The sequence below is a fragment of the Myodes glareolus genome, chromosome 13 (genome assembly GCF_982192425.1).
Source record: "Myodes glareolus chromosome 13, mMyoGla1.1, whole genome shotgun sequence".
NCBI classification, from domain to species: domain Eukaryota; kingdom Metazoa; phylum Chordata; class Mammalia; order Rodentia; family Cricetidae; genus Myodes; species Myodes glareolus.
Genome location: NC_142038.1, coordinates 25181108 through 25193956, shown reverse-complemented (window position 1 = coordinate 25193956; position 12849 = coordinate 25181108). Strand labels below are relative to the sequence as shown.

Below are 12849 nucleotides of genomic sequence, written 5' to 3'. Positions count from 1 at the left end.
AGAGTAACATGTAAGGACCAAGTGGGGCCAGAATCTCAATCTCTGATGTTCCCATGGAACCATTTCCTGCCTATGCAGCTACCTTTTCCTCCTCAGGACTTTTCAGGCTGGGGTATCTCTTTGTCTTTCACAGGTTTCAGGAGGTGAGAAAGAACAGAGGGTCCCCTTTGCTGAGCAAAGGAGCAAAGGCAGAGATGAACGGCCTCACGAAGTGGGATGAAGGGAGGCTTCACCGATGCCACAGCAGAGCGATTTCAAGAGAGAGACTCCACAAGGCCCCCATTTTTCTCTGCATTTCTGGTCTCTTATTTAGTTTAATTATTTGTTATTTTGTGTGTGCATGTGTCTGTGCCCATGGGTGGAGCCAGAAGAGGGCGTCCAGTGGTCTCTGGTACAACTTTCTGGCATTTCATTGAGGCAAGTTCTCTCCTTGAACCTAGGGCTCATGTTTTCTGTTTTCTTGGCTAGACTGGAGGTCAGCAAGCCCTAGCAATCCTCCCTCAGCCCACCCCTCACCTCAGAAGTGGAGTTACAGGCTGTGCAGGATCTGACTTGTTATGTGGGTCCTGGGATCTGCACTCCAGCCCTCATGATTACACAACATGAGTTCCTAGCCTTCAAATCATCGCTCCAGCTTCCCTTATTTCCCATTCAGGGAACTCTAGACCAAGGTGGGCAATGCCCATGCTTATTCGGAGAGGACCTCAAGCTGCTTTTACAGCCATAAAAGGGAGGTTCTGGCCTGCAAGCTGAAAGCCATAGAAGCCACTAATATGCTCCTGCAGGCCTTAATGCTTTCGACAATTTGTTCTTATTTTTCCTCCCATTCAAAATGACTTTCCTAAAAGTAGTCATTATTAGTTGTTGAACATTTGGCCACGTAACTTCTTATCTCTACATTGGCCCTAAGGTAATTGACGATATATGTAAAAATAGCTAACAGAGAGGATTCTGAGTGTTCTTAGCACAAAGAAATGACAACTATTTGAGATGATGTAAGCAATCATTAACCTGATGTCATGATCCCGTATCGTAAATGATTGCCAGAATCTGCATGTGTACCACTACTCTATCTCAGTTAAAAAGGTAAATTTTAAAAAGTTCTATTAAAAAAAAGAAGAAGAAGAAAATTTAAGTATTTTTGTTCCATGCTCTCATCCTGGCGGCTTCTACTCGGCACCAGCATTCATCGTCCTCATCCACAGGCGCAGGTACCAAGGGCTTCACAACCCATGAGGCTGGGTGGGCTCTCGGGAGTCTTTCTCCGTCTCAGCAGAGACGGGGTATCAGCAGGACTGTGGTCATGCAGCCTCGGTCTGGAGTCACGGCTGGATTCGCCACTTTGCAACAGCTCCCCTTGTCCCCCGGGGCAGTACCATTTTCAAATGCTCACAGCTCATCTCTGTCTCTGTTCTGTTACCTGGGCCATCGGATTTCTTTTTGATTGGCCCATCCTCTCGATCGTCCCATTCCACTGGACCTGCGTTATAGATGATAAAAGATGTGTCATTATATAGAGCCCTGTGCCGTTCTTTTTTTTATGATTTATTTATCTTTTTTATTTTTTTTATGTGCATTGGTGTGAAGGTGTCAGATCCCCTGGAACTGGATTTTTTTTCCAGACAGTTGTGAGCTGCCATGTGGGTGCTGGGAATTGAACCCGGGTCCTCTGGAAGAGCAGTCAGTGCTCTTAACCACTGAGCCATTTCTCCAGCCCCCCCCCCCCGGCCCCGTGCCATACTTATGACTAAAGAATATCCAGAAATTTTGGCAGAACACACACTTGAGAATAACAAAGACAACGCTGAATAAAACAATGTAGTGAGAGGCGTTGACTTCACTAAATATTAAAACTAACCCCATGGCATTCAATGCAAAAGCATGCAGCCAAGACCCAGAGCTTGACAAGAGAAGAGTTGAGTCAGAATACACTCCCAAATCCTATCTCAGCCAAAATGGGAGCCGAGGGCCGGCTCCTGCTTGTTTCTGACTCAAAAGGAAGACTTTTTAAATAAATAGGGCTAGCATCATTGCTCATCTATCTAACTGTATGAAAATATATCTCTAGTGTACGGAGTGATAAAAATTCAAAATGTAAGTAAAAACCAGTAGGAAGACTCTGCACTGCTGGCTCCACCCTGCTAGCTCCCCCGCCAGCCATCCCAGCTTCCATCCAGAGGGCCATTGGAGGGGTGAGTTTGCTTCGGGCCTGCGGCAGGGACCCGGCGAGGAGGAGCTCGGACGTTCCCCGACCCCATAGATTCCCAGGTCACCCCACAGTGCTGGTTCCACCCTGCTAAGCTCTCCTGCCTACCATCCCAGCTTCCATCCAGGTACAAATTCCTATATTTCTCCCTTCCCACTGGGGCCATAAAATTTCCCCAGCTCAGCTGCCTTGCACGCTGGGCTTGCTCTGTAGGCGCATCCCGGAAAGAGGGAGTGCCTGTGCTTCAATAGCCTGCCTGAGGAAAGGTAGGCATTCTATCAGTGAATTCCCTGCCCAACAAGGGAACCTGACCTGCTACCAGAGGTTCCAATAGAGAGCATTTGAATGAAAAGATGGGCAGACGCCAAGGTAAGACCTCCTCCAACAATCTGAGAAACAACATGAAAACACCAGATCCCAACGACCCTACAACAGAAGGACTTGAACACTCTAACCCAGAAGATGTGGAAAAAAGTGCCATTATGAAAGCAATAGAGTCCCTTAAACAGGATATGAATAACTCCCTTAAAGAATTGGACGAGAAGTATAACAAAAAGTTTGAAGAAATGAGTATAGAAATGGATGAGAAATATAACAAAAAGTTTGAAGAAATAAGTAAATCCGTGAATAATACCCTGAGAAACCAAGAAAGAATGATCAAACAAGTAAAGGAAACAGTCCAAGAATTGAAAAATGAAATGGAGGCAATGAAGAAAACACAAAACGAGAACCGGCTGGATATGGAAAACCTTGGTAAACGAACGGAGACTACAGAATCAAGCATAACCAATAGAATACAAGAGATAGAAGAACGAATCTCAGATTCTGAAGATACCATAGAGAAAATAAATGCTCTGGTCAAAGAAAATGGCAAATCCAACAAATTCTCTTCACAAAACATTCAGGAAATCTGGGACACAATAAAAAAACCAAATCTAAGAATAATAGGGATTGAAGAAGGAGAAGAACTGCAGATCAAAGGCCCAGAAAATATATTTAACAAAATTAAAGAAGAAAACTTTCCCAATCTAAAGAACAATATTCCTATGAAGGTTCAAGAAGCATACAGAACGCCAAATAGACTGGATCAAAAAGACCCGTCCCCTTGCCATATAATAATCAAAACACAAAACATTCAGATTAAAGAAAGAATATTAAGAGCTGCAAAGGAAAAAGGTCAAGTGACTTATAAAGGTAAACCTATCAGGCTTACACCAGGCTTCTCTATGGAAACCATGAAAGCCAGAAGATCCTGGATAGAGGTACTGCAGAAACTAAGAGACCATGGATGCAAACCCAGACTACTATACCCAGCCAAGCTATCATTCACTATCAACGGAGAAAACAAAATATTCCAGGATAAAAATAAATTTAAACAATTCGTAGCCACAAATCCAGCCATACAGACAGTAATAGAAGGAAAATCGCAACCCAAGGAATCCAACATTGCCATCACTGCCTACAATAACCCAGACAACTAGCGACCCTTCACAACCACAACTCAAAGAAGAGAAACACACAAACTCTACTACACACACACACACACAAAAATAATAAACGGAATCAACAACCACTGGTCATTAATATCACTTAATATTAATGGACTCAACTCACCTATAAAAAGGCACAGACTTAGAGACTGGATAAGAAAACAGGATCCATCATTCTGCTGTTTACAAGAAACACACCTCAACCACAAAGATAGACATCTACTCAGAGTAAAGGGGTGGGAAAAGGTTTTCCAAGCAAACGGACCTAAGAAACAAGCTGGTGTGGCCATTCTAATATCTAACAAAATTGACTTCAAACTAAAATCAATCAGAAGAGATGGAGATGGACATTTCATACTCATAACAGGAACAATTAATCAGGAGGAAGTCTCAATCCTGAATATCTATGCCCCTAATATAAAAGCACCCACATATGTAAAAGAAAAACTTTTAGAACTCAAGGCAGTCATCAAACCACACACACTAATAGTAGGAGACTTCAACATACCTCTCTCACCAATGGACAGATCAATCAAACAGAAACTCAACAGAGAAATAAGAGAATTGCTAGAGGTAATGAATCAAATGGACTTAACAGATATCTATAGAATATTCTACCCTAAAAGGAAAGAGTATACCTTCTTCTCTGCAGCTCATGGAACCTTCTCGAAAATTGACCACATACTCGGTAACAAAGCAAACTTACACAGATACAAAAAAATATTAGTAATCACCTGTGTCTTGTCGGATCACCACGGAATAAAGTTAGAATTCAATAACAATTCGAATACCAGAAAGCCTACAAACACGTGGAAGTTGAACAGTCAACTACTGAATCATCCTTGGGTCAAGGAAGAAATAAAGAAAGAAATTAAAGTCTTCCTTGAATTTAATGAAAATAAAGACACAACATATTCAAACCTATGGGACACAATGAAAGCAATTCTAAGAAGAAAGTTCATAGCACTAAGTGCCCAATTAAAGAAAACGGAGAAAGCATATATTGGAGACTTAACAGCACACCTAAAAGCTCTGGAAAAAAAGAAGCAGACTCTCCCAGAAGGAGTAGAAGATTGGAAATAATCAAACTGAGGGATGAAATCAACAAAATAGAAACACAGAAAACAATTCAAAAAATCAACGAAACAAAAAGTTGGTTCTTGGAGAAAATCAACAAGATTGACAAACCCCTAGCCAAACTAATCAAACGGCAGAGAGAGAACACTCAAATTAATAAGATCAGAAATGAAAAGGGGGACATAACAACAGACACAGAGGAAATTCAGAGAATCATTAGATCTTACTACGAGAGTTTATATGCCACAAAGTTGGAAAATGTACAAGAAATGGATTGGTTTTTAGATAAATACCATTTACCAAAGTTAAATCAAGACCAAGTGAATAATCAAAATAGACCTGTTAGTCGCGAAGAATTAGAGGCTGTTATCAAAAACCTCCCCACCAAAAAAAGCCCAGGACTAGATGGTTTCAATGCAGAATTCTACCAGAACTTCCAGGAGGAGCTAATACCTATACTCCTTAATGTATTTCACAATATAGAAACAGAAGAATCATTGCCAAACTCCCCTGCTCTTGGATTGGGAGAATCAACATAGTAAAAATGGCAATTCTACCAAAAGCAATCTATAGATTCAACGCAATTCCCATCAAAATTCCATCAAACTTCTTCACAGACCTTGAGAGAACAATAATCAAGTTTATATGGAAAAACAAAAAACCCAGGATAGCTAAAACAATCTTATAGAATAAAGGAACTTCTGGAGGCATTACCATCCCTGACTTCAAACTCTATTACAGAGCAACAGTATTGAAAACAGCTTGGTATTGGCATAACAACAGAGAAGTCGACCTATGGAATCGAATAGAAGACCCGGGTATTAACCCACAAACGTATGAACACCTGATATTTGACAAGGGAGCAAAAGGTATACAATGGAAGAAGGAAAGCATCTTTAACAAATGGTGCTGGCATAACTGGATGTCAACCTGTAGAAGAATGAAAATAGATCCATATCTATCACCATGCACAAAACTCAGGTCCAAATGGATTAAAGACATCAACATTAATCCGACCACTTTGAACCTGATAGAAGAGAAAGTGGGAAGTAGTCTACAAGATATAGGCACAGGAGACCAGTTCCTAAGCAGAACCCCAGGAGTGCAGACAATAAGAGAATCAATGAATAAATGGGACCTCCTGAAACTGAGAAGCTTCTGTAAAGCAAAGGACACTGTCAGTAAGACCAAAAGGCTACCTTCCGACTGGGAGAAGATCTTCACAAACCCCTCATCAGACAAAGGTCTGATCTCCAAAATATACAAAGAACTCAAGAAACTAGACACTAAAACTCTAATTAACCCAATTAAAAAATGGAGGACTGAACTGAACAGAGAATTCACAACAGATGAACTTCGAATGGCCAAAAGGCACTTAAGGTCATGCTCAACCTCCTTAGCGATCAGGGAAATGCAAATCAAAACAACTTTGAGATATCATCTTACACCTGTCAGAATAGCCAAACTCAAAAACACCAATGATAGCCTATGCTGCAGAGGATGTGGAATGAGGGGAACACTCATCCATTGTTGGTGGGAATGCAAACTTGTGCAGCCACTGTGAAAATCAGTGTGGTGGTTTCTCAGGAAACTGGGAGTCAATCTCCCTCAGGACCCAGCAATTCCACTCTTGGGAATATACCCAAGAGATGCCCTATCATACTACAAAAGCATTTGTTCAACTATGTTCATAGCAGCCCTATTTGTAATAGTCAGAACCTGGAAACAACCTAGGTGCCCCTCAATAGAAGAATGGTTAATAAAGGTGTGGAACATATACACGTTAGAGTTCTACTCAGCGGTAAAAAACAATGACTTCTTGAATTTTGCATGCAAATGGATGGAAATAGAAAACACTTTACTGAGTGAGGTAAGCCAGACCCAAAAAGAGGAATATGGTATGTATTCACTCATATGTGAATTCTAACCATAATTAAAGGTCTTTGAGCCTATTATTCGTGATCCTAGAGAAGCTAAATAAGAAGGTGAACCTGATGAAAATCATGTAGCTATCTGCCTGGAGATTGGAAATAGACAAGAGTCCCAGGTAACCTCGGGTGCATGGGGTGGTGGGAGGGTTGTTGGAAGGGGAGAGGGTTAGAGAGAAGGGAGTAGGGGAGGAATGGGGAAAGCTAGGTGGACTGGGATGGGGGGAGGGAGGAAGGATGGATATGAGATCAGGGAAGAATATATTTCAACTAAGGGAGTCATTTTAGGGTTTACAGGACACTTGATTATAAATGGGATCCCAGGTCCAAGGAGAGATCCCCAGACTGTTCTCTAGACAGAGGAGAGGGTGCCTGAACCAGCCTTGGCCTATAACCATACTGATGAAGATTTTGCTTATCACCATAGATCCTTCATCTGACGATGGATGGCGATACAGACGGAGACCCACATTGGAGCACCGGACTGAGCCCCCCATGGTCCAAATGAGGTGCAGAAAGAGGAAGAACATGAAAAAAAACTCAGGACCGCGAGGGTTGCGATCACCCACTGATACAAGGGGACTGATCTAATGAGAGTTCACCAAGGCCAGTTGAACTGGGACTGAACGAGCATGTGATCCAACCAGATTTTCTGAATGTGGCCGGATTCTCTGACTGTGGCTGGCCCGGAGCCTTTCTGAAAAGCCACTGACAATGACACTGGGACTTGTTTCCTCTACATATACTGGATTTTTGGGATCCAGTCTGTTCGGATATTCACCTTCTGGGACCTGGAAGGAGGGGGGAGAAACTTGAACTTCCCACAGGGCTGGAAGCCCTGACTGCTCTTAGGGATGGAGAGGGAGGAGGAGGGGGAGGGGGGAGGGGGAGGGTGTTGGGAGGAGGGGCGGAAATGGAAACTTTCATTATTTAATAAACTTTGAAAAAAAAAACCAGTAGGAAATGCAGGACATTTGCTTACTATTGGGGGGCAGAGACTTTCTTTAGTGAGATATTGACTTTAAAAAAACATGACTTTAGACATGTTTCGATATCAGACTGATTTCACATTGTTTAGAGGGTCGTGTATCACAAACTAAATACGAGCACTGAACAGGGAAGCGTGATTCTAACACAGCAGAGGAGGCAGTATGCCCGACACACAAGCGGTCCTAATTACTAAGCAAAGAACAAATACTCCAATAGAATGGCAGAGGACAATGAGAGTTGTATTTAGACCTTAAACTTGAAGTACAAATTATACAGACAATATAAAATAAAAATGCCCAGAATCACCAGTTATAGATTAAACTCAATTCCAATGAAAATATAGGAAATCTGTTATTCCCCAGGGGGAAAAACGCAATAAAAAGAGCAATGTGGGCCTTGGTATAAAGCTATAAGAAAGGTAACTTTCTTTATCTGACATATTGGAGTATAAATTACTAAAACATTGTGGGAGAAAAGTTATGAAAGTGTTTGAGGCATTTCCTTTAACCCAGTCTTCCTACTCTTGAGAATCTACTCTGTGAGGGTGCATATACATCACGGATAACACCCTGTGAATTTTTTGTAAGGGTACCTATTACAGCATTGCTTGTTGTGGTGAAATCAGGAAGCCATCTTTTGTCCATTAATGGTGAAATAATTGAATAAATTATGCATATCTGTACTATGGAAGCTTTTATAGCCATTAAAGAAACCCTGCAGTTTCATAAATAGTTAATTGGAGAACTGTTCATGATACATTGCTAATGAAAGTACAAGCTGCCTTTATGCACATTAATTCTGAAAAGTTAATGAACAAACAATATGTACTTGCCAAAGGGGAGATGGCTAATGCCCCATCTGGGTAGGATGCATTTTTCCTGGGGGCTGATTTGTGTGTGTGTGTGTGTGTGTGTGTGTGTGTGTGTGTATGTCTGCGTATGCACACGCGCACACACACCAGATCCTGAATCTCCTGCTATCACTTCTCTTGTTATATTGAATGTAACTAAATTTATCTTTGTAAACAAATCAATAAAACACAGGTATAGCCACCAGGAGATACTGGAGAAAGAAGGCGAAAATGAACAGATTTTATAGTTAGTTGCATGGGAAAACTTGATTGTTTGACTTTCTTAATTTTCTAAGAAATCTATGATTACATGATCTCTGTACAGAATCAAACGATAGCAGATAAACCTTGGGTCCTATTAGTCATACCATTTAATTTTCCCTCTTCTAAAAAGCAGCCGCTGTTATTAGTACACATTTTAAAAAAAATCTTTCTTTTACATTTAAACACTATAATACATACCCATTTAAAATGTACAATACTGGCTGAAGTACTTTGGCTTTCTTTGTTCAGTTAGTGGTCTAAATAATTGCTACTTTGTAAAATGTTGTTTTTCACTTAAATAATATGCTGGGAAACTACTGAACAGTATGTGTACAGGCTAGCTTTGTGCCAGTTTGACACCAGTTAGAGTCATTTCGGAAAAGTGAATATTAATTGAGAAAATGTCCACACCATCTTGGTCTAGGATTGAGCCGGCGGTACATTTTCTCGATTGATAATTGTTGTAGAAGGGTTCAGATCACTGTGGGGCAATGCCACCCCTTGGTAGGTGGTCCTGGGTGTTGTAAGAAAGCAGGGTGATCAAGGCAGGAAGAGCAAGCTAATAAGCAGCAGTCCTTATGGGCTCTGCAGCTCTTGCCTGCTGCTTCCTTCCCGAACTCCATGCCCCAGTTTCCCCCAGTGATAGACTAGAAGCTGGGAGGTTAAGTAAATCCTTTCCTCTTCAGTTCTTTGTGCTCATGGACTTTATAGAGAGTATTCCATTATGCTTTGGCAACATGATCCCTTCAAAATCTTCAACTCAGTTGGTTTGAAATGCCCTCTCTTGGCATGTGGAGTCCCGTGTAGCACCTCCTCCATGGGACAGAGGCTGTGGCTGCTTCCTGCCTGGCACTCACCGTCCCCAGATCCTTTGCGTCTTCCTTTCTCCTCTTCTCTGGCCAACTTCTTTTTCTCTTTCCTCCTCTGTCGGAGTGCTGTTTTAGGATCAGTAATCCAGGCTTGATAGACAAACTGAAAGGAGAAAGTTCAATTAATTTCTGACTTTTAAAAGTAACTTAAAATGTAAATGGACCTAAGTCAAGCTTCTTCGAAGTAAGATTTTTTTTTTCTCACAAGTATCACTTTCCCTGCTTCTTACGTGAAGTTGACTTCTGTTGGTCTAGGTTCTTTTTTCTTGCTTGTTTGAGACAGGGTCTCATTATACTGCCCTGGATGGCTTTGTAACTCTGTCTGTTTCTGCCTCCCAAGTGTAGGGATTAACACCATCTTACTGTTCTTCATTTGCTACCGTAAGACATAATATAGAAATAGATGTGGGGACATTCTTCACTCGGTGTCAAAGATTATCACGACATAAACTTGAGTAGAAGCAAACCATTGTTTTTCTGAAACACCACCACTGTGATCCTCAGCAAAAAAACCCCGAATTTTTGCGTTGAACACAACAAGCTGGAGCTGGGGAGGTCTTGACGAACACCATCAGAGAACTTTCTCCTCTCACAAACGTCTCAGTCAAAAGGAAGATGTCTTCCTTAATGTTCTCATTTGCTCGGGTGGAAGTAAGTTTTGCATTGTCAATACTCTCCTAGAAGTGGTTATGAGTAACTAGAAAAAGCCGATGGATTTTACAAGGGAAATTATGCTGGTGTGAGAGTGAGCTAGCCCTGGAGAGTAGAGAGGAAAAACAGTGTGAGAGTGAGCTAGCCCTGGAGAATAGAGAGGAAAAACAGTGTGAGAGTGAGCTAGCCCAGGAGAACAGAGAGGGAAAACAGTGTGAGAGTGAGCTACCCCAAGAAAGCAGAGAGGGAAAACAGTGGGAGAGTGAGCTAGCCCGGAAGAGCAGAGAGGAAAACTGTGAGAGTGAGCTACCCCAAGAAAGCGGAGAGGGAAAACAGTGTGAGAGTGAGCTAGCCTAGGAAAGCAGAGAGGGGAACTGGTGCCTCGGGTTACCCTTTGTCAGTTGCATTTGAGAGCTGAGGACAGTCACATCAACATTTTACAACCAATCACCAAGGAGCAACGGTTTGGAAGAACCCACCCTCCACATCCCCAGAAGCATGCAAAAACAACAAAACCAAGAAAGAATACATACAATCAGCCCTCCAGAAATCATAAAACAAGCCAGCATGCTTAACATGCAACCCCCGGGTCTCAGGGAAGCTGGGTTTTCCACTGTCAAGATTAAGATAAGAGCACATAAGGGGTAGCTGTAAACCATATATTGTCATTTGACCCTAGATGATTTTCATATTTCAGAAAATTTTGGAAAACGCAACATAAACAGATGAGCATTCTGATGCCAGTAGGAAGTAGAGATTCAACTTTCCCACATATGGAAATATGAGGGCACAGGGTCCAAAAAAGAGCACCTATTTTTTCCTCAGTGGAAGAAATCTGAACTATATAGGTAACACACACGAATGTAAAACTGGTATTATTTCTGGATAACAAATCTGGGAGGTAAACGTCCCACGGTATGCTAAATGTATTTTATGGAACTAGGGCATTAACTGATACTCAAAAGGATCAAAGCAAGCGCTGGTGGATCCTTACTGAGCATGTCAGTTTGGGAGTCTAGCCATTTATCAGCTCTCAGGTTTAGGACATTAGAAAGCAAATTTACATAATATAGTTTGCTTTAAAAGAAATCGAACAAATAAATATGTCTTCAGGTTTAAGGACAGCATAGGATGGCTTCAAAAAAAAACACTTCAAGGAAAGTATTATACTACTATTGTTTTATAAAATGAAAGAATGCCAAACAGAAATTAAGAGGTAATAATTTGTGAGCATAGCAGGTGTGCGTTGTATGGCATTCTTTATTCTGAAGAAAAAGCAAACAGCTGGGAGGGAGAGAGAAAGGCTGAGAAGGGCAGGATTCGCAGACTTTAAGAAGGACAGGGAAGGGACCATCGGTGTCTGACATGGTGAGAACTACTAACCCTATATCGGTCCCCTAGGGATGAAAGCCTTCAGTGTCTTCTTGATGAGAGGAACATTCTGGCCATGCAAGTCCAGGAAGCAAGACAGAGCAACCACGCTGTGAGCTGTTGAGTCCCTATTCTCAGGCAAAGCTGTCTTAAGATTGCCATTTTGAAAAGTAATTATTTTAAAGTTCCAAACACTTGACCGAAGGCCAGTTTTGCCTTCTCCTATTTCAGAAAAGGGTTCTGACCCTTACTGAGTCCAGAAATGGAAGGGTTTTGCCGACCTCCCAAATTATGACATTGTATCTTTTACTTTCACCCAATTTGGTGGCTTGTCTAGGGAGCCAGGCTCCAAACTACATCAGCCAGAAGGAGAAAGTGCTTGGAAGTACACACAAAAAGTCTGAAGGTTCAGTTAATAGTCACCGCCACAAGTGTGTGTCTTTGAATTTATCTCCAAGTTTACCTTTATTGTTAGGGGAGTGAGATTCACTTTTTACCAGAAGGTCATTAAGCAAAACTGTATACATTCTTTTAAACAGAGAGTATTTCACTGGAGTGGATATCCTTAACTCAAATTGATAACATTTTATAATTTGCCCTCTCAGTAGCCTGGGATACAGAGTTCCTTTATACCTTTATTGTCATTTAATCACCCTTTGTTTTAAGTAACAAAAGGGGTGGATAACTTGTAATCTTTCACTTTAATAATTTCTAAATTACAAATTTAGACACTCATATGGATTCATAGAGCAGAAAAGATAAAGTCCCTGCAGAAACAGCAACAGTGACTATTAATTAAAGCCAGTCTTCTGGAATTGAGAATGAAAGGAAGTCGGAGGGTTGAACTCTGAGGCCCTAGGTAGACCAGAAATACAGCCTCACCTGAGAGCTTCACAGACAACTCTGCATTTCAGGTTCTGTATGACCAGTGGGACCAGAATCTGCATGAAAATGAATTGGCAGGGAAAAGGCGAGGTGCACTGGTCTCTGTCACTATCCCAACTGTTTGCGTGAACTCAAGGACCATCAGATCATAATGGCCCAAGAGTTTTAGAGCTCCCTCCAGGCTGAGTTTGGGAGGAAAAACATGCTACAAAATATAAGGAGGATAATTTCTTCCTTGTGGGTTTTAATAATGAAACGAGTACGATAT

At 41.5% G+C, this 12849-nt stretch overlaps 1 protein-coding gene across 7 annotated transcripts in view; it reads right to left on the bottom strand.

Annotated features, from left to right (window-relative positions):
• Positions 1-12849, bottom strand: part of Piezo2 (piezo type mechanosensitive ion channel component 2) — a 373285-nt gene that overhangs the window by 39607 nt on the left and 320829 nt on the right. For all 7 annotated transcript variants that reach the window (XM_087896005.1, XM_087895998.1, XM_087896002.1 and 4 more), the window contains 2 exons: positions 9663-9777; positions 1421-1480 (listed from right to left, as the gene is read on the bottom strand). In XM_087896005.1, coding sequence (XP_087752131.1) covers positions 1421-1480; positions 9663-9777 — 175 coding nt within the window. The remainder of the gene's footprint in view (positions 1-1420; positions 1481-9662; positions 9778-12849) is intronic.